Source organism: Laccaria bicolor, genomic scaffold (assembly GCF_000143565.1).
Source record: "Laccaria bicolor S238N-H82 LACBIscaffold_26 genomic scaffold, whole genome shotgun sequence".
Classification (NCBI taxonomy): Eukaryota; Fungi; Basidiomycota; class Agaricomycetes; order Agaricales; family Hydnangiaceae; genus Laccaria; species Laccaria bicolor.
The window spans coordinates 1-24735 of record NW_001889897.1 but is presented as its reverse complement, the minus strand read 5'-3'; the positions used below and the strand labels follow the sequence as shown (position 1 = coordinate 24735).

The 24735-nt window shown below is 46.0% G+C and overlaps 7 protein-coding genes across 7 annotated transcripts; 3 read left to right on the top strand and 4 right to left on the bottom strand.

Moving 5' to 3' along the window:
* Positions 1-1879: 1879 nt before the first annotated feature.
* Positions 1880-3460, top strand: LACBIDRAFT_330237 (uncharacterized protein; the record flags this gene model as incomplete). The annotated part of the gene is made up of 5 exons (XM_001884561.1): positions 1880-1999; positions 2436-2960; positions 2998-3183; positions 3245-3269; positions 3402-3460. 5 exons carry the CDS (start codon positions 1880-1882, stop codon positions 3458-3460), a joined length of 915 nt encoding a protein of 304 aa, XP_001884596.1.
* Positions 3461-3753: 293 nt separating this feature from the next.
* Positions 3754-4383, bottom strand: LACBIDRAFT_330236 (uncharacterized protein; the record flags this gene model as incomplete). The annotated part of the gene is made up of 4 exons (XM_001884464.1): positions 3754-3773; positions 3846-3969; positions 4028-4051; positions 4138-4383. 4 exons carry the CDS (start codon positions 4381-4383, stop codon positions 3754-3756), a joined length of 414 nt encoding a protein of 137 aa, XP_001884499.1.
* Positions 4384-6347: 1964 nt separating this feature from the next.
* LACBIDRAFT_303970 (uncharacterized protein) lies at positions 6348-6590 on the bottom strand (the record flags this gene model as incomplete). The annotated part of the gene is made up of 1 exon (XM_001884463.1): positions 6348-6590. The coding sequence occupies one exon, from the start codon at positions 6588-6590 to the stop codon at positions 6348-6350; it is 243 nt and encodes an 80-aa protein (XP_001884498.1).
* A 216-nt stretch (positions 6591-6806) lies between these two features.
* Positions 6807-7832, bottom strand: LACBIDRAFT_330235 (uncharacterized protein; the record flags this gene model as incomplete). Its single annotated transcript, XM_001884462.1, has 1 exon — positions 6807-7832. The coding sequence occupies one exon, from the start codon at positions 7830-7832 to the stop codon at positions 6807-6809; it is 1026 nt and encodes a 341-aa protein (XP_001884497.1).
* Positions 7833-8401: 569 nt separating this feature from the next.
* LACBIDRAFT_252427 (uncharacterized protein) lies at positions 8402-10933 on the bottom strand (the record flags this gene model as incomplete). Its single annotated transcript, XM_001884461.1, has 18 exons — positions 8402-8467; positions 8522-8587; positions 8644-8771; positions 8830-8900; positions 8951-9025; positions 9077-9114; positions 9167-9282; positions 9337-9356; positions 9415-9490; positions 9540-9726; positions 9777-9893; positions 9944-10080; positions 10137-10262; positions 10316-10407; positions 10461-10585; positions 10639-10689; positions 10740-10751; positions 10808-10933. The coding sequence occupies 18 exons, from the start codon at positions 10931-10933 to the stop codon at positions 8402-8404; spliced, it is 1629 nt and encodes a 542-aa protein (XP_001884496.1).
* Positions 10934-12447: 1514 nt separating this feature from the next.
* Positions 12448-13843, top strand: LACBIDRAFT_294988 (uncharacterized protein; the record flags this gene model as incomplete). The annotated part of the gene is made up of 2 exons (XM_001884560.1): positions 12448-12909; positions 12985-13843. The coding sequence occupies 2 exons, from the start codon at positions 12448-12450 to the stop codon at positions 13792-13794; spliced, it is 1272 nt and encodes a 423-aa protein (XP_001884595.1). The 3' UTR covers positions 13795-13843.
* A 4245-nt stretch (positions 13844-18088) lies between these two features.
* On the top strand, positions 18089-18286 carry LACBIDRAFT_303967 (uncharacterized protein; the record flags this gene model as incomplete). The annotated part of the gene is made up of 2 exons (XM_001884559.1): positions 18089-18165; positions 18214-18286. 2 exons carry the CDS (start codon positions 18089-18091, stop codon positions 18284-18286), a joined length of 150 nt encoding a protein of 49 aa, XP_001884594.1.
* Between the last annotated feature and the right edge of the window lie 6449 nt (positions 18287-24735).

Below are 24735 nucleotides of genomic sequence, written 5' to 3'. Positions count from 1 at the left end.
GAGGATCAACTCTTCATCCGTGAGCTCCACATCCGTTTCGTCGTCCTTGATCTGGTTTTGAACCAAGTTGTGCGTGAATGGGTTGACGTTGACTGGGAGGTTTGAAAGGTTTGGGAGGGGCGAGTGTGGTGGGGTGTACTGGTATTGGGGTTGGCCGTATGGGTCGAGTGCGGGTTGGAAGCGGGCGTTGGTTTGGTCCGTTTCGGTCTTGGGCGGGATGGGGACTGGGAATTGGTAGTTTGCGTTTAGGCGACGGAAGGTGGCTATGAGGGTGGTTGGTTAGGCATGGTCAACAATGGACGACGAAAGAAAACTCACCTCTGTCAACCATAATCCTGCTTCGAACCTGAAAGCAAAAAATTAGGACTGACGACGACGGCACACAAGAATAGGAATTCACATTATGCCTCAAAAGATTATCCCCACACTTCAACGCAGCAATCCCATCAAACTGTTTATGATGCACACCAATCAACCCAACCCACTTCTTCCCCCTCTCCGCAATCGTCTTGCGGAGCTTCGCCTCGTCCTGATGGAACTTAATAGGGTACGCATCCAAACTATCAATCTTCACCGTCCCCCTAAAAGGCCTCAAATGGACAATCGTCGCGATCCTGCCAATCCCTACAGAATGCGACATGGGCCTGTCGACGAGGTCCACGCTCTCACATACGAGCCGATACATCGGCTTTCCGTCCACCGTCGTCCGGGACCAGTACGTCAATTTGAGAAGACGCGGGAGCCCGGTGATGGAGCATCGTGCAACGAAGATGGAGCGCGGGATGAGGATGGCGTAGAGCAGGTCCCAGGTGATTTCTCCGTGTGCGGTGAGGCGCTCGAGGGTACTTAAGGTTAGGCGGTAGTCTGAGGCGATGGTGGATGTGAGGAGGTTGACGGAGGAGAGCATGTGTGTGTATTCGTCTGTTTGTTTCTTCTTTGCGAGGGTGTCGCGGTAGTTGAGGAATTCTTGGTGGAAGGTGACGAAGATTTCGGGGTCCAGCTGTTATTGAGATAGGTTAGCAAGAAAAGGGTAAGGTTGACGGAATGGGGGTCACCTCCAAAGGATCAGAGTTCCATGAGATTCCGGGCCAGGATTGGATAACGTCCTTGCAGGCTTTGAGAATGTACTCGCTCTTGATGACGAGCTTGAACGTCGGCTCGAGGTTCTCTTGCCTAGGGACGCTCCGGACAATCCTAATCATAATGATTTTAGTTAAAAATTCAAAACACGAACTCTTAGAGTCAAGCTTACACGAAACTAAACTCCTTCCACGCGTCGTTGGTACCACTCTGCATGATGGGGATGGTCTCCACGACGACCTTGGAACTCGTGTTCTAAAAGATAATGAGCAAAAACGCAAAACGGATGGAAAGAGGCGTGTTACCCTGTACTTCCAGCTCTTCGTCCATCGACTGTAATAGTGGTCGACCCGCTTGACCTTCAAAGAAGGCACGGGGAGAGGTTCCTCCCGTACAATGGTAGAGACTTTCGACTCATTGTCTTCTGTATACAGCGAGCCAGGCTCTTTCGAAGAAGAACCCTTGACGAGAGTTGAGAAGCGCTTGTGCATGGTGGGGGGATGGAGGAGGGGATAGAGGGATCCTCCTGTCTTATGAATGGAGCGAGCATGGGAATATGGCGTTTCTAGCGCTACCGAAATGAGTCAGCTGGCGATGAATGACTAGGATGGTTAGGAAAGGGTTCATTGTACTGCGGTGTTTACAGCACTCTATCACATATCACATCAAGGTGCAAATCAGGGTTCTCAACTTGAGAAGATCCATTGGAATCGACGTAAAAAAACGTTGAAAGCTGGTTTTCGATTGAACGTTCAACGCACGAGGGGAGGGTCGATGACTCTAACTCGATAAGCTCCAAATGAAATCAGGAAGCATAGAGGCTGGGCCCGAAGCGTTCCAAAGCTACATCAAAGTAGAAGAAGTCGGCACATCAACCTCTTCTGGGCATAAGCCGCTTACCGTTGGCGGCTGGGCTCAGGTCTGTATTTGGTAAGAGAAGTTGATTTCCGAGGGGTGTTTGGGGGAACTGGCACCGCTTCTTCACGAATTCTGAGTGCGTGACAATATGAAATGAAAACTAATAGCTGCCTGTAGGCATGGGTGACAACGCGTATGTTTTCCGTGAATAAACAGCTGGTTTCAGTACTGTTTCAGTATTTCTTCTTGAAAGTCATACGAAAACTTAACGAAAACCTCTTTGCATATCCACATAAGTATTCATATTGATTGTTTGGAAAGTCTGTAGCCGTAGATTGGACTTTCATATGTTTTCTGCGAAAGAAAACACTTGGAAAACACTTTATTTCCATTATACGAAGTATATTGAACGATATCTTTGGAACTTGAAGTCATAACTCATGGTGTGGTCATGTGATGTTACCACCCTGTTTTTGGCCACGTCCGTCGTCGATTAGGCTCGTGACCAGCCTGTATATGAGAACTTCGATATACAGGCTGGTATGTCTGAGTTTAAATCCCCGTACCGCGCGGCTCCCACGCCAGTTTCCATAAGCGGTTCGACAATTTTTGACCTCCCCTTAACAATCCGGTCCGGCTCACGCCAAATCATCCCGCCCTGCGATTCGCTTTTTTCTCCGTCCACTGCTTCCAACGTCAAGTCATCTCTCAGCTATGCACCACAGAAGCGCAGCCGATATACTGGCATCTGCCACATTTGCGCCGACAAAGAAAACCCGAAAACCTGCAAAAGCGAACCCTCTAGCTTCCGACATCGGTTCCAGCAAATTTTCTGCGTCTCCTTCAATATCCCAGCTTGCGCCGAGCGACGCCAATCCTCTGACCACCGCAAATTCTTACATACCACCAACTTCTATCACATTCACCCCAACATCGACGCCGATACATTTTTGACATTGAGAAAGGAGGAAGTTGGGGGTACTTCGGGTATATTCTTTAACGCCGAATGTATTATATATTTTGTGTGTAGGCCAATTTCATTTGACAATATTGGATCAGAGCCTCCCGGTGAATTTTCTGGGTTTGGTGTTCAATGATACAGACGTGTGGTATATGAGAAAACGCGTCAATTTCACGCCATTAATTCAGTGGAAACGCGGTGCGCGTCATGCGACACGTGCGGATTGTTTAGGGGAGGTCAGAAACCATCGAACCATTTATGGAAACTGGCGTGGGAGCCGCGCGGTACGTCAATTTAAACTCAGATTTACCGGTCTGTATATCGCAGGACTTTCTTCATATACAGACGGTCACCGGTCTAGTCGTCGATTGTATTTTCTTATGTCTCTCTCAACACCCTCGATTTGAATGAGCAAAAGCCCTCGCACCAAGCATGGCCTGATTTCAGTTAGAGTGTGTTGTTTCCACCGTTCTTTTCACTAATCTCACACGTAAATTTCTAGGTACTACTTTCTTTGATATTCAGAAGCTGCGGCGACTCCAACGTGCACGCATGGATTAACCGTGAATTGAATAAAAGCTTCGCTGTATGATCCCAGCCAATTGACGTCCTTTCCATGTAAAGTGACCCATTTTAGCGAGCTGCAGTGTGTTTTCTATCAATACGTTTTCTGCGTAGCGCTCACACGTATACTCGAGATGTTCCCTTATGGCTCTCTCAACACCCTCGATTTGAAGAAGTCCTTTCCATGTAAAGTGACCTATTCTAGCAAGCTGCAGTGTGTGTTTTCTATCAATACGTTTTCTGCAGAGCGCTCAGCCGTATGTTTTCCTATCTTTCTTTTGAAATCTCACTTATGGTTCCGAAAGGATGCCTGTGCGGATTACTCTTGTACGAATGAGGAAGTTTACGAAGGTTGAGATGGTTGGGATGCACAAGGTCATACCTTTGCGAAAACACCATCCAATGTCCGCAAGCGACCCGCGCGTAGAGACGGCGATACACCGTGTCGAAGCCTGAGGGATTGCGGGCCGTGTAGTATGTTGAATGGCATTGGGGGTGTTCAAGAACTGCCAATACAAAGGTTTGTTTAGTTATTCAAGACTCCATGCGACAGGGAGTACTTACCATTTTGTTTACAGTGAAACGTGCCTACCCGACCTGCAGCAGTGCTCCGTGCACTATTTGATTGCATCAGACCCCTAAGGGCTTCTAGTGCTGGCTAGGAGAGTAGACACCTTGTGGACATTGTAACCCAAAAGGATGCGGCCATCCTTGAGCTGCTTGTAGCGAAGAGAATTCTTCGAATCTCTTGGTCTATAACGCTGTTGATTAGGGGACTGAGGATTCTGGATGACAATAAACGAATAACCCCTGTGAAACACCAGACGGTATGTACCCTCCTTCATCGTCTTATCCTGGCTTTGAGATTGTCGCACGTTGTCGGCGTCGAACATTTGTTGTGTGAGCTCGGGCACTGCCATGGTGCCATACTATTGGCTGCCATGAGCTGTCAGGGGGCAAAGCCAGTCATGAGGGAGTGAGGAACTGGAGGGCAGTCAATACATGCGCATAGAGAATTGGCATCAACCCGCGTACCCATGTTATCGACAAGCTTACTCAAATCCAAGCGAAGAGAAAACCTTGTGGGGGGAACCGCACCCTCGAGGTCACACGGTAAAACCAGAGTAACGCAGGCGGCGCACGGCATACCATCCACTTAAATGCCAGCCAGTAACGAGCGGGCCATGGTCGGTCAAGAAGGAAGTGTTACAGAAACATGATGACACATCAACTTCGTTATGCCGCACGAGGCCGCTGATATCAAGCAGGCTTAGACCCATAATACTTCTTTCTATTTACATGCTATAAGTTGAGCTATGGTGAAGTGGTCTGATCGGGCTGTATAACCAACCGCATCTATCATGCAAAGGCTGGGGTTTCGATTCAAGCCCAGTGCAACTACTGGCAACCTGCTATTTCATAAACATCCGCCTATTTTTTAGGCCAACGGTAGACATCTTTCTTTTCTATAGACATATCATTGGACTAACTAGTTTTTGCATGCAAGTCTCCGCACAAGCAGCAAAAAGACGAAACATACTATCTTGGCGTGTATAATGGTAGAGGTCACACTTGATTAATTACGAGGTCACACCGAATTGTCGACCAATGTCATGGTCGCAATGTAGCGAGGACCCCATCACGTCAAGAAGCATCTTGAAATCCTTCCTTCCGAAAAGATTTTAGACCTGAGCCCAGCCGCCAACGGTAGCCGCTTTTCTCACGGCATGACAGCTTTGCTAAAACAGTTATTGATATTGCTAAGTACAGTTACTTTATTCCAATCATGTTATCAAGAAATAATCATATGGTTTATGTTTGTCACCATAAAATCACCAAAGTGGTAAACTTCAAGGAAGATTTTTGTTTTTCTATCTATGAAAAATGAAGTGAAATCCAGAAACATAATAATTTTACAAATATAAATTTTTGACACGTGTATTCAAGGGGCTTGTACATGTTGCCCTCGTATTTTGTTAGTTTATAGACTCCATTTCTCTTTACATCATAATCCATCCAAACAAGCTAGTTAAAAAACTATGTAGATCTCGTCTATCAAAACACAACATTATTCAATATTATAACGACAGAAAGCAACTAAGGAAACACCTGACAAAAGTGTATGAGGGACATAATTTACACGTTACAGTGACCGGCAAAATATTGTATTAAAATTTTTATGTACTTAGTAGCTAACTATTTCTGGCCGTAGGCCGCCAACGCTTGACAGCTCTCCGAAACGAAACTTGTCGGCGGGAGCATCTGACGGACAGGCTTCCTTTTGATGGGATCGAGTTAGAGGGATCGAGGGTGGACTCTTCAACGCACGTCGCAAACTGAACGTGGAGCGACGCTCACATTGACAAAAGGACTGTCGAAATTGAAGAGGTGTGTCAAGACATGTGCCATGGAGCTGCGCAGCTTCTCATCTCTCCACAAATAGTTTTGGGGTTCGGAAGATCGAGGCGACGTGGGCAAAGGTGAGAACACAAGGACAAGTACACTGGAAATCAACATCGGACGTACATAGATGCGAGTCTATCTAGAAAGTAAGATAAGGATCGCGCAGAATGTTAACCTTTCTGTAGTCTATAATGGAAGAACAAAAACCAAAAAACCAAAAAACAAGTAAATAATCAAATTTCAAAGCCATCCATTTGCTGAAATCCTCCGCATCATCTACAGATGTGCAGGTAACTTGCAGCAAAAAGAAAACCCGAAAAAAGGGAGGGATCCCCCGACGACACAAGCCGGTAGTGCAGTAGCAAGGTCATCGTGTCCAAGGGGTGCAAGCAGAGCCCAAGGAGCTGGGGCGGCAAAAATTAGATAACCAGAAATGGAGGCGGTGCCTCCATAATAGTGGTTAAACTATTAAGAACAGATACTACACTTGATCTAAGCCAAAAGGCCAGAGTGGTAAGGAATCAACGTGGTCGCAACGAGGTTTATATAGGGCGGCAGCGCGCACGGACCATTTGGTGATGGCATTTGATTTCCCGCGACAGGGGTGTCTTTCTTTACCATTATTTCTTTGTTCGCTCCATGGCCACACCTTCTTTGACCTATAGTAAAATGGTCGGCGGGTAAATGCTTCGTAGTTGAGAAGCGTATCAAAAATATTGATCATCTATAAACTAAGTGTCCTTAGCTCATTGCAATTACGGCTCAACATGCATAGCCGACTCCTTGTAAAAAATCGTCGGCTTACCCATGGACTTACCGCTTAAAATTTTTCAGAATAAATCTCTCGGCCAAAGCATAGTCAAGATAAAATTACAACTCCTAGGGTAAGTATACAGCATATAGGTAGGTATATAGCAAGAGCGGTAAGCAAAGGGGTATATCATCTGATAGAAATCGTTCGAACCTCATCCCCTACTCTCAAATCAATGCCATTAAACGTGACACGTTTCAACAACGGAAGAACGTGCGGGTCTCGCGTTTTCGCGACCAACAAAGAACTCGGATCGACATCACTCAGCATAAGCGTCTCAACCGCCGGAAAAGCAACATAAAACTCTCTCCTCAAATCCTTAACAGGAAGGGACGACAGCCCCAACGATTTCAAAAGCGGATACTTCGGATACGGCGCGCCAATCATCTGCTGAAGAATCTCAAGAGCGTTATCATGGATGTTATCCAAACACAGCTCCTCCAAACGGGAGGTATACGTCATGTTATAAAGCCTGATGAACGCAGCCATAGAGTCGGGGGAAGCCGCGACTTTAAGTCGGGACAATGTGAGATGGGTGAGTTGCGAAACGGTGAACGCGGGTTTTATAGAGACGAGGGGGTTGATAACGTTCACGAAGAGCTCTGTATCCGTTATACTGAGCCTTGTGAGCTTGTTCATGCATGGTACCGGCTGACTAGCCGGAAACCTATAGTCGATGTGTGCGTTTTGGTCGAGAAATCGACCTGAAGACTCGACCAAATCGAGAGTGCGGATACCTTGAAGTAGGGAGGCGTCTCCGAAGGTAGCAGCTGTTCGTACGAGTCGGAGAGATGTAAACGCGCTTTGATCAACCAGGAAAGGTCCAAAGAAGGACACCGGACCCGTATCGCACTGGATGATCTCCAGATGCTCGAGTTTGGGCATAGTGCGATATTTGAGGTGCTTCGCAATTGCATGGATGATAGGATTCCGCGCGGTGATTGTAAGTTTACGCAAGCGCTTGATGTGAAGCACGATTGCCTCGAAGGTGTCACGAAAATCGGGGGCTTCAGCATCACAGGTTGAGAAAAATCGTTGTTCACTGAAGTCGATTCTGACGTCAATGTGATAGTGTGTAGACCGGGAAAGAATGTGTTCTAATATCCGGGGATGGCGAGCGGCGCGAAGGGATATATTGGTCCAGATATTGGGCATGCCTAGGGCAACTTCTCTCCAATTCCTACAGACGCTGGAAATGGTTAATCCCAAAACGTTGTTCGACTGGGAGAAATGGGCGCTAAATATTTCTCGCAGGAGGGCTTTTGATAAGTTGTGAAATGGGCAGGTCCGACGATGGTATGGGGTCATAATGGTATGAGAGGCCATGGAGTGAGCGAGCCTTGACAAATGTCACTCCAAGACAAGGTTTTTCTAAGAGGTTCGCCTTGGTATCGAAAGGTCTGAACAACGTTGTGTATGTGACAGAAGGACAACAACTTGACATTTTGAGCGGCGCTCTGATAGTGACAGCAGGGTTCGAGGACATTGGTCACGAGACTTACCAAACCTCACCAGCAGTGCGGAGAGGTTGAGATACGATCAAGCTAGTATGGTGGCGAGGAGAATTTGAAGGTGAAAGATTTTTGTTTGTCCACGCTGGATTTACCAAACACTCGCTCGGACAGGGGTTCTGGATGCACCAGAAAAAAGTGGCAAAAAATATGGTGAACAAATAGTTGGATTGTAGTACGGTATTAGCTGATAAATAACATCACCACTCAAGCTCAATCCCATTTCGAGATCTTCATCGTACCCTTCTCCATCAAATTCGTATGGAACTTGAACGCATTCTACCATCCCACAATCAGTAAGTATTACCCCCCAAAGAAGAAGCAAGTACGTACCCTCAGCATATGCGGCTCATGACCAGCCCCCCTAGCCAGACATTCCTTTAACGAGCGCTCATAATACTACCCCAACCATCAAACCATATCCACATCAAACGAAAATTGACGAATACACGTACCTCATGCAACATATCCTTATAATCCGGGTGCGCGCATTTCTCAATGATGACCGGCGCACGCTCGCGTGGCGATAAGCCACGGAGGTCCGCGAGACCTTGCTCGGTGACGATGATGTCTAGATCGTGCTCTGGAGAAAGTGTAAGCGTAAGAGTCGGCAGGGAAAGTTGATTGCTGGAAAGACGAACCAGTGTGGTCGACGTGAGATGCGAAGGGAACGATGCAGCTGATCCCTGTCGGGTCCGTCTTGGTTGGTCGGCTAGTAGTGGTGTCAATGGGGAAAGAGAGGGTGATTTGGTTACGACGTACGCCGAAGGGGTATGCATGATGGAGAGTTTAGCGTTACGAAGGAAGTCGCCTGAGCCACCGAGACCGTTCAACATTCTAGGTGACATCAATCAGGGCTCGATTTCGATGTAGAATCGCAGAACGTACCTTGAACCAAGAGCGTTCGTGGAGTTGGCGTGGGCGTACTGCGAGCCTTCGTTAGAGTTTATATGGGAACGTCGGAGGAATGAGACATACGATGTCGACTTCGAGTGGGGTATTCATGGCGATGACTCCGAGACGGCGGATGATCTCGGGGGCATTCGCAACTTGTTGGGAGCGTAAGAGAAGACGGTCTTTGTATTGGGCCCAGTCTAGAAGGAAGACATATCAGTAAGGAGGTACTGGTGACATGTTTCCCTGCTTACTGGCATAGAAGTGGTCGAAGCTTTGGGTAGCATATGGATTGAGTACTCATATCTGAAGAGACAGAACAGGCAACGTACCCCTCGGGCGAGAAACGGATACTGGTCGCAGTGGCGAACTGAAGCTTCCCAGAGTCGAAGAAACGAATAAAGGTATCTGTAGCAGGTTAACATACGCCGATAAGAAATCATCAAGAACGGCCTACCTTGCAATACCTCAGTCCAAACTTGCACTTGCTCGAAAGGACCATCCGCCAAACCACCAATGATAGAATTGGCAACGTTACCAATGCCTGATTGAAGAGGGAGAAGAGACTTGGGGAGACGACCAGCAGCAACCTCCTCCGACAAGAAGTTGATCAGATGGGCTGCAATGGCGCGACTTTCATCGTTCTACATTGCTCATTAGAGCGAACGGAAGAGAAGGGAGAGAAGCGACGAACCTCAGGCGCGTTCTTGCCCGTGTTGTCGGGCACGCGGGACTCAACGATGGCAACTACGCGATCGGGGTCGATGGGGATGGATGTGAGACCTATCCGGTTCATAGGGTTTGTGACGAGCTGTTGGGGATGAGTGAGGGACAAACGCACAACAGAAAAAGATGACTGACGTAGGGTTGTCGGTTCGGCGGCGTGAAAGAGTGGTTGATGTCATGTAGCCCCTCAAGGCAGGGAATGTGGGTATTAACTTCAATAATAATCTTTTCCGCGCTCTGTACTATTTCCGGGGTAGCACCCACCGATGCACCTAGGAACTAGTCAGGATCCGACTCTAAGGAGACCCTAGAAAGTGGGAAGACGTACCGGGAATGATACTCCCATCTTCTGTGATTGCCGTCGCCTCCACGATGGCCCAGTCGAGTGGTTTCTTCGGATCTCCATGCTTCTTTTTGAGGCTGTAATAACCGTAAGTCAAGTCCTGAGGGAACACTGTTTTGACATTATAGAGTCAGTAGAACGATTCAATGATGAAGAAGACTCACTGGAAAGATGCTTGTCGGCGAATTCAATCCGACCGGCATTGATGCCCTTTGAAACCTCTTTTCCGACTTGATGTGGGTATCGACGAGCAATCCTAGAAAGCGTCCAATCAGTGAGGCTCGAGAGTTTGGAATACAATCACATTACATGTCCAGGGATGCCCAGCGATCTTCAACCTCAGGCCCGACAGAAGCGCCCACGAAGAGGTTGAACTTTTTCTTTGTTTCAGGGTTTTCTTGCATTTTGCTCTCTTCTGCCAAGTCAGCCATTGCCTGACAATCATAAGCTTTATAGTTGAAAGGTGGGAAGATATCGTGAAACATACCGTCGGGACAGTTTTGGGATACCCGACTCCAGTGAACCCAGACCATCCAATCTATACAGCTCGTTTAGGCAAGGGAGTTGATGTGGTTCATAAGAACATACATAGTCATCGTTCTGTCAAAGTGTGCAATGAGATAGCGCCCAAAAAAAGTCGGAAAAATAAGGATCACCTTGAAAAGCGGAGCCAAATCCTTCGGATGAGCGAGTTTGCTCAGATAAGCTGGTCGACGAACTCGCTCTCGGAGAGCCGCAGATGCGGTAGCAGGTGCATTGCGAAGGAGGGGTGTGGCTCGCATGGTCGGAATTGCACTATGTTAGATGCGGGGAACGAGGCATGCACCACCACATCTATAAATAATGCAATGAGACAACTTTGACGCGGTAGAATCAATAGGCTTGTAAGGCGGCCGGCTGAAGTTTCTAATGATCTTCCGACCGGCCCTACCCCACTCGTCGAACTTCCTCCGATACCTACAGGCTGGAGCGGGTAAGTATCGGACGTGAGCTGGGTGCTATTCATGGTGTCATTGGTTGAGGCTCCCAGAGACATTCAGGCTGGGAAATTCTTGTCAAAGTGTTATCGTGCTGAGCGTGATTGAGAGCTTACAGTTGACGTCTTTCCAACCAGCCAAGTGATAGTGCAAGATGGGTTCACGTTGCCATGCTCACGTTTCCGAAAGGAACGGACACACGTCACCACTCCCAGTGACCGGATAAACTCCCACGCCGCCGCCTCCCGCAGCCCTTGTGCTTGCCTATGAGTTCAAAGTTGACCGTTGCTCACAGTGAGCACGATGATGAGCCAACTTAGAATACTGATTTTCACAGAAAACGTAAGATCTTTAATATTTCTAACAGCCCATATTGACGTTAGTTATCCTCTTCAGTTGTAAGCCGAGCTCATACGTTTCATTGCTTCTCGATGTTTTTTCTCCAGCTTTTGTCCTCAAACGTCTTCCGTCATGACCTTGGCTTATGTTGCGCAACACTTCGCGGTTGCAATACCTGTTTCCTAGCGCCGACTTAAAACAAGTTCAGGGACATTGGAGTCACAGTCCTGCCGTTGCTGTTATAGAGTCCGGTGGTTTCCTGAGCTCTGCGTCCTTTTTATATTCATGGAAGTCGGAGTACGTCCACAGCCCCGCTTTTAAAATTTGGCCCCAGAATTCAGCATTGACAACAAGAGTCGAGGTTCAATGCTCGGGCCTAGAGCTTGCTCATCCGAAACAGGGTTTTGTCCCCTCACTCTGTTCATTGCTTGGTTAGTATGACCACGCTGTTTTGTTCATTTTGAAATCACATCCCCCCAGAACCCTCGGACATCGCTGCTGCCTATGCTTTAGTGACGCCTTGAGGCACCTCCTCCCTGGCCCCAACTTTGGAACAAGACCACGAGCCCACGTTATCGGTGAATCGTCCCGTTAATCGCTCTTAGTTGGTGGGCGCTTGTGGACGCCTCTTGTTCTTTTTGATCTTTAATACCAGGCTATCGGCCGCTTATCCCCACTTCTCCTGGTGTTTCTTGCGACCACTGCCTTGTGGGCGCAGATTTCGGAACAAGGCCACGATGTCCGTGACTCATCCCGCCTAGCGCATCAGCTCGCATCAGGCGGCCGATCGGTATCCATTTTAGGGAATACGCAAGTTCATAGAACAATGGATTGCTGTGGGGCCACAATTTTAACCCCCTAGAGTCACTTTAAATCAACAATACAGCCATCTAAAATCCAGACTCCGACGACAGTCTTCCCACTTTCCCTTCAACCACAACTTGAACGCGCTTCCCAACGAACTTCGATTACATTCCGCAATGCGCTCGCCCTCCGTCAACAAATTACCTACAGAAATGCTGTGCGAGGTTTTCAAGCTCCTCACAGGATGTGTAGATGGTGGCATTAGCGACCCCACCATGGCAGTCATGGATCCAGACGGGGACAGCAGTGGCATCATAGTCACGCCCCCAGCCGACGCCTTGATGCTTCCCGAACTCACACATGACTCCGAAACCGCGATCGCCCTCTCACACGTCTGCAAAAGATGGCGCAGGATCATGCTCGACCGACCCGTTATGTGGTCACGTCTGCGCATCACTCACAGGCGGCTCTTCTCGGACTGGGCAGACCTCACCAAAGAGGTACTCGAGCGTTCCCGAAGTAATCCACTCCATCTGGACGTGTCCTTTCTAGTAAGATGCAACCCAAACACGAGGGATAACTGTCAAAGCATCTTTTATGCTGTTAATGGCATATTCGCCAAGCACTTAGCGCGTTGTGTGAGTTTGCGCCTGGAGGGACGCCATTGGGCGATCCACTACTTCTTACGGGCCTTGGAATATTACAATTACCAGTCCGACACGACCGCTGGGATCAAGTGGCTCCACATCTTCGAGGAGGTTGATCGGAAAGAGATCAGTCCCAACATACCATTTCAAATATCTCTAATCGCGCCTCAGGTCGTCTCGCTGGCTTCTCAATTCGCTCTGGTGTCCGACTTTCCTACGGGTATGGATCGGATTCTCTTCGAGGACCGTCTGTTTTCCAAGGGGGAATATCTGGACGCTCTGACAATGACTTATGTAAAACACATCATCCTCGCCAACATCGATATCCCCGCTGCGCGCCTTCAATGGGAGGCTGCGCAGGACAGAGTCAAGTATCTCAAAAGGACCGCATCACCCCTCGTCAGTATCATGTTTCGCGACATCAGAGACTCTGTGGGGAGCATCCGTAGCAACGACCGCATTCGCGCTGCCCAGCAGTTTTTTGCGGAAACCTTTCTAGAGCGGATTAGTGAGACTCTGGAGCAAGTCTGGTTTGTCGGTATCTCTGAAGACATTTGGGCTGGATTTATCTCCGTGTGCGACGGCATACCATTCCACTTCCCAAACGTGCGCAGTTTGAGGCTCGAAGACATCAATATGTACGACGGCGATGACGATTTTGACCTTCTCGCGAGGCTGTTCCCTAATTTAACTCGGTTAATGGTGGGGATTATGGACGAATCCCATGGAAAGACTTTGATCAAGCTTTGGTCGTTGGATAAGTCTGTTTGGCCAAAGCTGAAGGAAATTGAATATGATGATGTTTTGGTGGAGAGGGAGGAGGGGATGAAATTTAAAAGGTGGAGGATTCGGCCTACTATGTCGATTGAATTGTAATCATCATGGGACTGGTCTTCGTATAATTAAATCCCATATAAACTATCCTATGCTGGCTATTTAAGGCGGAAGGTTACGGTGATACGTGTCAGTGGGACTGCGGGTGGAATTACTGCAGCTCCATCCATGAGCCATCGTTGCCTCGTCGCGCAATCGAAGACACAATAGCTAGTACGTGGCCATGTGGAGCCGATTGGTCTCACAAACGCGATATCATTAGCGATGAAGTGGAGGGGTCTTGTTTGGTCTCAATGATACAACATGTCTTAGTTCAAAGTTGATTTGACAATCTCGGAAACAATTTCTTGACGAAGGAGCCTATAGCCCAGCAAGTCCCGTACCATAAGCTTCTCTCATCTCTTCTTCAATCATCACCCTTCCCTCTTTATCACAGACCCCTCCATTGCAGCAAATCGGCTGTGCAATATCCATAACCATAGGCTCCTTCAGATGTAAGTACGGCGACGGGGTATGCAGCATGCTAGTCGCATTCTTGCCGCACTTCCAACACTTCCACGCCTGATCTTTCATAATTTCGTCATGGTGTTTTTTGACGAGTTGGGCGAGGAATGCGAGCGTCTTATCCTTTGGCGGAGCAGCAACGGTGAGGGATGCTGGGACGGAGTCTTTATATACGATTGGCTGCTGCCGCCCTATAACTTGAATTTCGTAGTTGAGTGGCTTGATACTCATCGCGACTGTCAGCTGGAAACGAAGGTCAAGTCAAATGTAACGAATGTAGGCAGATGGATGAACCTTTTGTTTTCCGCGGGGGGTACTTGTGAAATGAAACCATCCCAATTGCGAGGCTAAATAAGGTGGAAAATACACTCCTTTCTCCCGCCAATGGTGTCAGGCGGGTCAATTTTGGAGAGCGGATAGGAGTTTGGGGCGAGCGCATGATCATCGTGCCGGGATCCAATGCAAGTACATGAGATACCAGAAGTGAGTGAATGGTGGGGCGGACCCAGGAGTTGCCCAAGATTGATAGTGGAATCCCCGAGCCTGAAGCTTTAGAGTGCAATCCCAGGAGTCGATGTAGAGAGGTTCCTTATGATTGCACCAGCCTGAGGAAGAATACAGAAGTTGAACGGTTTGAAGGTTGGTCAGTTATTTTTTTCCGGTAAACTGATGTTGTGCACAAGGGGCGTAACAAAGCAACTCCGAGCCCTCTGGTTGATTTCTTGGTTCGTGACGGTAATGCTCGGTAATTCTATTCTATCTATCTTCTTCTATCTAATTCTAATCAAGGGGGTGGCGGAACGTGGATTTTAGATATACAGTCGCATTACGAATTAAGGCACCCTCAGCCTACCCCCCCCTACCCCATACCCCCCAAAAAAGGAAACCTCTGAGTTCCTATGTCAAAAACATACTCAAGTAAGTATGTAGTATGTTACATTTTTGGATCTGTTACTACGTGCAACGACACTTCACCCCCATAGTATCCATACAACTCAGACACATCCAAAACTTCGATGAATGGCCAACCTTCACACATTTCGTGGCTCTCGAATTCATCTTTTTGCGAACCTGAATGGTGTTATAAAAAAGTTCGTTGACTTTTTTTTGGCTCTCAGTCAAAATTTCGGATAGTAAATACGCAGATTAAGTGTTTGCCGTGCATCTGAACTTCCCAACTTCTTTGGGGAGCGCGATTTGGCTTATTGGCAGGACTTTTGCAATGTAGGTCACAAAAAATATTTCGATACCCAAGCGGAGCCCCCCCCCCTAACCCTATATCCGGGATCCACGTTCCGCCACCCCCTTGATTCTAATCTAATATATAAATGTACAACGCTTACTAATAATTATGTAATAGATCATGTAAGCAACCTCTTTCTTTATACCAGTGGCTTTTTCTGGAAACTCTGGCCATAGGCAATGTTGTGTTGGTCCTATTAGACCCTACAACTACATTCTGTACTGCATAGAATAATTACCATGCATTTTTGTGGGTACACCTCCTTCAGCACCCTCAATTTCACTTTTTTTTTTCACCTTTATCACCCTTCATTTCCCTCTACACCTGTGTCAAAGTCACTATTAGTGTATATTTCTTCTTTTCTCTTATGGTTAACCACTCCTGCTCCTTTTCTGTCTGATGTTATCCTGCTAGGCAGTTCTTTTTTGACTTTTCTCTTCTGATTTACATTTTCCCAGTACTTGGTGTGGGTGGACATTTTGCTCCTTCTTTGGTGATTTGAAGTTGGCAAAAATTGGAGGACCAAATGCCTCTCTGTGTAAATGTCTGCCAGTTGCTATCAGTCTTTTGCTTTCTTTGCACAGCATTGATATGCGATGGTTTTACAGTTCTTTTTTAAGCTAAGCCATATGATGGAGGGTTAGGCCAATAAATATAGCTAAATTTCTATGGCTGGCTATAATCATGATATAGCATGTAGCTCCATGTAGGTCTTGATCAAAATGTGACTATGATGATTTGAATGGAAGATATGTACGAGAACTGGGAGTGAACATATGTTGGGTGGAGGATCTGGAGGGCTTTCATCTGGCAAGCTGGCAAAGTGTGGTGAGCTTTCTCTTGGGCAAGGTGTGGCCAAGTGAATTGAGTGCTGTGCTATAAGTCCACATCCAAGTGTAACATTGAAGAACTGGGATAAAAAAGAGGATATACATTCAATGACAATCCCAAAATAGGAATTCAAGCATCCTACTTTAGCTGCCTCACAGCAATTGAAGCTTCAAACTATGTAACCACCCTAACCTCCTACATAGGGAGACAAAACATCCCTAATTCTAACCATCAATCCTGACCTCCTAACTGAGAACACACTACCAAGCACACACTACCAAGAACATGCTATCAAGAACATGCTACCAAGAACATGCTATGATTGAATATGTGCACTGAGAACATGCTACCAAGAACATGCTACCAAGAATATGCTACCAAGAACACACTACTGAGAACACACCACCAAGCACACACTATAATTGAATATGTGCATTGAAAACATGCTACCAAGAATGTGCTATGATTGAATATGTGCATTGAGAACAAGCTACCAAGAACACACTATGATTGAATATGTGCATTGAGAACACACTATGATTGAATATTACTGAGAACATGCTACTGTACGATTATGACCACCTCTTCAAGCCGTTTATGGTGTGACCTATTTCGATCAACTCTTCATCACTTCAACATCTGATGTGAGGCATGACAAAGAGTACAGTCTCTTCATCTGTACTTCAGAAAATCAAGAATAGGCTGTCCTTGCAGTCAAATCATCAATGGTGCAATAGGTCTCCTTAGAAATTAGTCTAAGGATTCTTAGTGCTGTCTACACAGCTAGGAGTGAGGCTCAGAAGAATTGGTATTTTAGATGCAAGAGGAAACAGTTTCAAAACCTGCAGTGATGTGTGATGTCATGCTCACTTCCCTTCATTCAAACCCCTCTGTGATGCTTGAGGTGAAGACTCAGTCATAATCGTACAGTACCAAGAATGCACTATGATTGAATATGTGCATTGAAAACATGCTATCAAGAACACGCTATGATTGAATATGTGCATTGAGAACATGCTACCAAGAACACACTACTGAGAACACACCACCAAGCACACGCTACCAAGAACACACTACTGAGAACACACTAACATGCACATGCTATGATTGAATATTACTGAGAACAAGCTACCAAGAACATGCTATGATTGAATATGTGTATGAAAACATGCTACCAAGAACACATTACTGAGAACACACTACAAAGCACACACTACCAAAAACACACTATTAAGAACACACTACCAAGCACATACTACAAAGAACATGCTATCATTGAAGATGTGCATTGAGAATACACTACGAAGAACACACTACAATTGAAGATGTGCATTAGAAATGGGATGGAGCATGTGTACCAAAACTGGGATTAAGCATGTGTACAGGGGAGTCCAGGGGGTGTGCCCCTGGCAAGCTGTGACCAGTGCTGGAGGAATGGCCAAGTGTTAGCAAGACTATTGAGAACACACTACCAAGCACACACTATGATTGAATATGTGCATTGAGAACATGCTACTCAGAACATTCTACCAAGAACACACTACCATTCTACTTCTCACTGGAGAACATGCTGGAGAGCTGATCTTCAATCCTCACATAGATGAGACCCAAGTTCCATTAGTTTTGGAGGTTTGACTTCTCACTGGAGAACATGCTGGAGAGCTGATCTTCATTCCTCAGATGGGGATCATTCCTAATGAGACCCAAGTTCCATTCAAAATTAAACATCTACAATTTCCAGTTTGACTGTGTTTTGCTATGACTATCAACAAGTCACAAGGACAATCTGTGAATTATGTGGGGATAGATGCTCAATCTGCTGTGTTCACCCATGGGCAGTTCTATGTTGCAGTTTCATGAGTAACTTCTGTTCATAACATCAGGATAATATGGGATGATCAACTTCCAATTCCTGTTACCAAAAATATTGTATATCCTGAGGTACTTCTTGACTAAATTTGATATTGTAGATTTATGCTATGATTTTTGTACAATTTCTTTAATTACTGTAAATAAGTGTATGTGAATGAATATAGAGATTGGAATAAAAGAAGTGTACCAGAACTGGGATTTAAGATGAGTACCAAAACTGGGATTAAAGATGTGTATCAGGGGGTCCAGGGGGTGTGCCCCCGGCAAGCTGTGACCGGTGCTGGAGGAATGGCTGAGCGTTAGCGAGTGCCGTGCCGTAGGCACGGGTCTAAAGCTTGTTCAAAGAAATTATTTAATTGCTTACATAATCAACTTCACAAAAATAAGGAGAACGTTGGGAGAACGTCCAGAGCAATCTTTTAGGGAGGCGGGGAGATGATGTTTATTCGACAGATACCAGGAAGCGATGCGAGTGGACTCACAGGGACATTCATAGAGGGCGTATAACGAGAATGAAGTGTCCAATCGACGTTTGAGTGGTTGAGCTTGGGTTGAGCAAAAAAACCGCACTCTGCACTTGGGCCTCTGCTGCGGTACTTCATCCTGCGGCATTGAGCGAGGAGTTGAAAGGAGCGCAAAGGTCCCCTAATCAACCAGCCGAAATGGCGCATCCAGTGATAAGGTGGTACTTCCAAGCCACGCCAGTTTGAACTTGACGGTTTGGCTCCCCAGGATTCCCGCGGTAACAATTGAACAAAAGTCAGAGACTGAGAAACTCCCTGAAGGCGATGAAGGCGATTCCTATGTGGCGGCCGACTAATCAGTATCTACTGAACACACAAAAATTCAGTAAAAAAACCGTGTCTCATGGTATGCTTTATTGCCATCGAATTCAAGACTGACCTTTGTATCATGAATAAAACTTCCAGTCCCGAGGACGTCTGGGTACTGATTTTGAGCTGATGTGCACAATTGGTCTGTCCGCCGCAAATGTATGATCTCGCTCCTCCTGAGTCCTCAAGGTCGACTGGTCCCACGTTTTCGGTCGATAAAATTAACTAGCAGTTCGAAACGGCGAGCAAGGGAACCACGGTTAAACACCTGCGCAACACGATAATGTGTTTCAGCTCCAGCTTCACGGATAATTGGATAGATAATCACTGATGATATCTTTGTGTACGTGTCAATCCTCGTATATAAAGAGAGGACGGTTGTCAGTTATTACGTAATAGATCATGTAAGCAGCCTCTTTGTCTTTTACTGAGCCGCGTCAGCGGCGTTTCCCGGGAATGTCACACGGTGTGACCACAACCACAGAACATTTTGTATTGGTAGCTCCCAACCTCATTCTGTAATAGTAAGATCCTGCATTAATTTTTTGTGAGTGTTTTTGTGGTCACACCTCTCTGAGCAGCCTCAATTTCGCTTTTTCTGTACTGTTTTTTACCCCCCACTTCATTGTTAGTGTATATTTCTCCTACTTTGAGATCTATGCTGATTAAATTTCAGGTGGATTTTAGTTGCTCTACAGATTTTCATCAGTGGCCTACTGAACTGTAATTTATGGTGCATGGTATAGTGTTGAAAAATCAAAAATTATGGCCAGCTTTGTACTGCTGACTGCAGTTACAGTACCAAATGTAGGACTATATAAGTGTGGATCTAAATGTAACTTTGATGATTTGGATTAGAATAAAAATTTGAATGAGGGCAGGTTAACTTTGATGATTAAGATAAAATGAACTGGGATTGAACATATGTACTGGGAGGTCCAGGGGGCTTGCCCTGACAAGCTGGCCAAGTGCAGCCAGGGCTGCTGCAGGTTAAAGTGTATTTTTGAAAATTTCAAATAAAGTGTAAGTACCAAAACAGGGATTAGTATAACTTTGAGAAACATGTACACCACAGCTATCAGATTTTTATGAGATAGTCCAAGGGACTTCCCTTTGGCAAGCTGGCCAACTGCAGTGAGTGCCAAACCATAGGTGCAGGTCAGAGCATAATTTTAAAATTTCAAATTTAATAAGATGAAAGTACCAGAAGCTGGGGTTTTAGTGGGTATGAGAGTAGGGTGGCCTCCAGGCTGCAACTGCTAGCTTTACACAATGTGGCTGCTCTGAGTCCCACACTGCTCCAGTGTGAGCCTGCCTAGCCACAATTCCTTGGGGTGAGTTGACATTCTTCCAACAGGGTGCAATCCCCTGTCCTTGATGCTTGCGTACAAGGATAACACTGTTAACTGTTGTATGCTACATAGCTTCACCAAAAAAAAAAAAAAGAGAGATTGAAAATGTGCACCAGAACTGGAATAAACATATGTACTGGGGGGGACAGCTTGCCTCAGGCATGGCCAAGCAAAGTGATTGCTGTGTCCAGGTCTAAGCCTAACATTGATGATTCAGGTGAAAGATATACACTAGATCTGGAATAAAGAATATGTATCAGAATGGAGATTGAATATGTGTACCAGAAGTGGGATTAAACATGTGCACTGGAACTGGGATAAAAGATGTGTACCAAAACTGGAATTAAACATGTGTTCTGGGGGTCCACACCATAGGTGCAGAAACTGTAACTTTGAGCAACATGTACACCACAACTGTTATATTAGTGGAATGTAGAGTTGACGTGGTGGCCACAACACTATGCTTTTTTTCACCACACAACAACTTTCCTTAGTGAATCAACTCCAACAGGTAAATGCCCTCACTACAACTGACCATTGACACACCTGCTACAGCTTTGACTGAGTTTCAAATCCCTGATGGCCACATGGCATGCTCTGTACATACCAGATCTTTTACATTGAGGAACACCGTAAAATTCCCAAAATGTGTGAAATTTTCAATCTCTTTCTTACTGAATGGTATCTTTGTTATGTAGAAATTAGGTATGGCATCACATATAGAGGTAATTTAACAGGAAAGTATGTCTCAATTTGAAGTCTGCCCCAAGTCTGCCTGATTGGTTAGGCCCTCGAGACAGAAAGCGATACAAAGTCCAACTTTCACAGATTTTCTGTATTGTGGGATTTAGCGGACAAGTTGTCATGACCCATTTTGGTGGCTGTGACATCAACTCTGCATTCCACTATTGTATCAGATAGTCCAAGGGCTTGCCTCTGGCAAGCTGGCCAAGTGCAATGAGTGCCACTGTAGGTTAAAGTGTATCTTTGAAAATTCAAATGAAGTGAAATAAAGTGTAAGTAACAAAACAGGGATTAGAGATGGGTACCAGAACTGGAAACAAACATGTGTGCTGGGGGAACAGCTTGCCTCTGGCAAGGCATGACTGAGCGAAGTGAGTGCTGTAGTATAAGTCCAGGTTTAAGTCTAACTATGTGTACCAAAAGTGGGATTAAATATGTGTACCAGAAGTGGGATTAAACATGAAGTGGGATAAAAAATGTGTACCAAAACTGAGATTAAACATGTGTACCAGGGGGGTCCAGGGGGCATGCCCCCGGCAAGCTGTGACCAGCACCGGAGCGAGTGCCGCGCCGTAGGTGCGGGTCTAAAGCTTGTATACATGAAAACACAAAGGATTGATGGCTGACAAATTCAGCTTTATCTTACTAAGCACTTCACACCCTCACGAGACTTCTCAACACGGCTTCAGGCTGCTCCTGCCTCACTGTTCCACAAACCACCACGAACTCTGATACATTATTTTGTAAGTTTCTGGATAACATTTTGATCATTATGGAAAGCCTTCAACTATTTTTAGACACCTTCAATTGACATTTTGTCCACTTGGATTGCTTCTGATCACTTTTGATGATAGGATTTCACAAGGTTTTGCTGATTGGTTAGTTGCTTCAATATGTGGATCTTTTTCTCTTTTTTTTGGTAATCAGAATATATGCTTCAGTTGTCCTTTTGGTCTTGATGTAGGATATTTCTTTTGCTCCCTGCCTTTATTACTTAACTATCATTTATTCCCTAGGGATTCTCTTCCTAATACTCCACAAAGGCATAGAAATATTGAGAGGGCAAGAGAGCGTCAAGAAAGGATGTTGGAAAGTCCTGAGCATAGGAGAACACCTCAAAATCCTGCTGTTGGTGGTGGTGTACCTTTTATTCTTCCTTTCCCTATTCCACCCCCTGTTGCTCCTCTTCAAATTCCTCAAGGTCCTGTAGGTGATGATCCATTTGTTGAGGTTCTATATAATGGTCAAATTCTTCACCTTACTCCTGGGATGGCTGCACAAGTGGGTAATTTGCAAAATCAGGTAGGTTGCAGAGTTATATCTCTTTTTCTAATATTTAATATATCTTTTAGGCTCATGCTGCCCCCCTTGCTGCCCCTCCACCTCTATTTCCACCTGCTGCTATGGTAGATGTGGTAAGAAAAACCATTAGGCTATTTTCCATCTGTCTAACAAGCTTTTTTCCAGAATATGGGGCATCCTAACCAAAATGGTATTCAGTATCCACACTTACCTGCTCATTTACAGGCATTACGCATGTGTGGAAATGAATTTACATTTCACTCAGCAGACTCTATTATGAGAGAAGGAGGTGTGGATGGTGAATTTGAATACCCAGTAGAATACCTCAATTCCATCAACCTTAGTGGAATGCCTCTAGCAAAATTGAAACTCAAGATAGGTGCACCAGTAATGATCCTTCGAAATATTGATCCAGCAAATGGACAATGCAATGGAACCCGGGCAATCCTCACCCGTGCCTCTTCCCGAGTTTTAGAAGTACGCATTCTGGGAGGAGAATTTGCAGGACACACAGCATTCATTCCCCGCATAAGATTTGAGCCTTCAAATGGTGAACTTCCATTCCAGTTATGCAGAAGGCAATTTCCTGTTCGCCTGGCCTTTTGCATGACAATCAACAAATCTCAGGGACAGTCAGTGAAACATTTAGGACTGGATGTTCGGACCCCAGTATTTACACATGGACAACTTTATGTGGCTCTTTCACGTTGCACATCAAGCAACTGTATCAAAGTTCTCTTCAAAGATGGTTCACAACAAACTGTAACACAAAATGTAGTCTATCCAGAGGTATTATTAGATTGATGTAAATGGTAAAAGTACTGATAAATGTCACTTTATTTTGATTGAGATGTAAGAAGAGCCAGAATTGAACATGTGTACCAGAACTAGGATTAAACATGTGTACCAGGGGGTCCAGGGGGCGTGCCCCCGGCAAGCTGTGACCAGTGCTGGAGGAACGGCCGAGCGTTAGCGAGTGCCGTGCCGTAGGCACGGGTCTAAAGCTTGTGTGGGGGGAAACAGAGACGTTCTTCCCACGTGCGTCCATTACACCGTCATCGGTAAATGCCGGACATCAAGAAATTTGAGTCTTTTTTCTATCCTTCTCAACCGAATCACTCTTCCTTGGTCCTCCAAAGCTTCGAACGTATTATGATAATCCCAGAGCTTCGACGTGACGACTCTTCGCCTAAGCATCTTAACGGATACAATATCTGAAGACGCACTAGATGTTCAGCCGCCTCTGCGTGCGACTGGCAGCTGTAAGCCTGCTTCAAGAACGGAATATACCAATTCTTATTTTCTCCAGAGAATCTCTTTTGAGCCAATGATGTCCCTCTACGATGCAAACTTGCCTTGTCTCTGTTAACTACCACTAAGCTATGTGGTATTCAACAGTCTCCCTCTTCTGGTACGGACATATGGCACACGCGTACGTCACTTCATGTTGGCCTTAGTATCTCGATACTCTCGCTAACAACCAATACAACTGGAATGCAGACATTCATGATCGGCACAGAATACACGCGGTCAAACGCGAAGTCCGGCGACAGTCGCTCAGCCAATCGAATTATCTCAACTCTTGTTCTGTCTGCCATGGTTAAGGGCGTTTTCTTGCTCTTTTGTGAGGAGTCCAAGGCGTTCCCTGTATCGCGTGAAGGCTCGTGATACCTGGTTGTTAGTCTTGAACCATTGGGTCCGTCAACCTTTACAAATATTTTTTGTTCTTTTGTTTGAAATTTCGTCTTTCAAGGCCTTCTGAGTCAGTCATCGCAATAGCTTTCCCCATCCTTCGACTGCATGGACACCTCTGGCAGAGGTCTAATCCCATACCCAAATTTCGGCAAGAGTCAACCCTCCGCTGTGGTCACTGACGGTCTAATTGTTTCCTCCCTTTGAGGTTGCCAGGGAATAGTTTTTGAGATGTTTTTTCCTCCTCTACCGTATTGTGCAACACCTGCTCCCTGCCCCAATTATCAAAATAAGGCCACAGCTCGGATTTTCGTGGCTTGTCCCACACCATGATCGGTATCCATCTTTGGGATTGCACGAATCCAGAGAACAATGGACGGTTGTGGGCCACACTAGGCCACACTCTACATGTATAAATAACCAACAGAGTCCAACTTAGCCATTCAAACTTTCCGGATTTCTGGACGCCTCTATCTTTCCCTTCCACCATCGTGACTCCCAGCTCCCTTCGACATCCCGCAGATCTTCAGATGCCTTACATCGACAATCTCGCTGCGGAAATACTCTGCGAAATATTCAATTCCGTCACAGACAGGGGATCCTCTAGAGT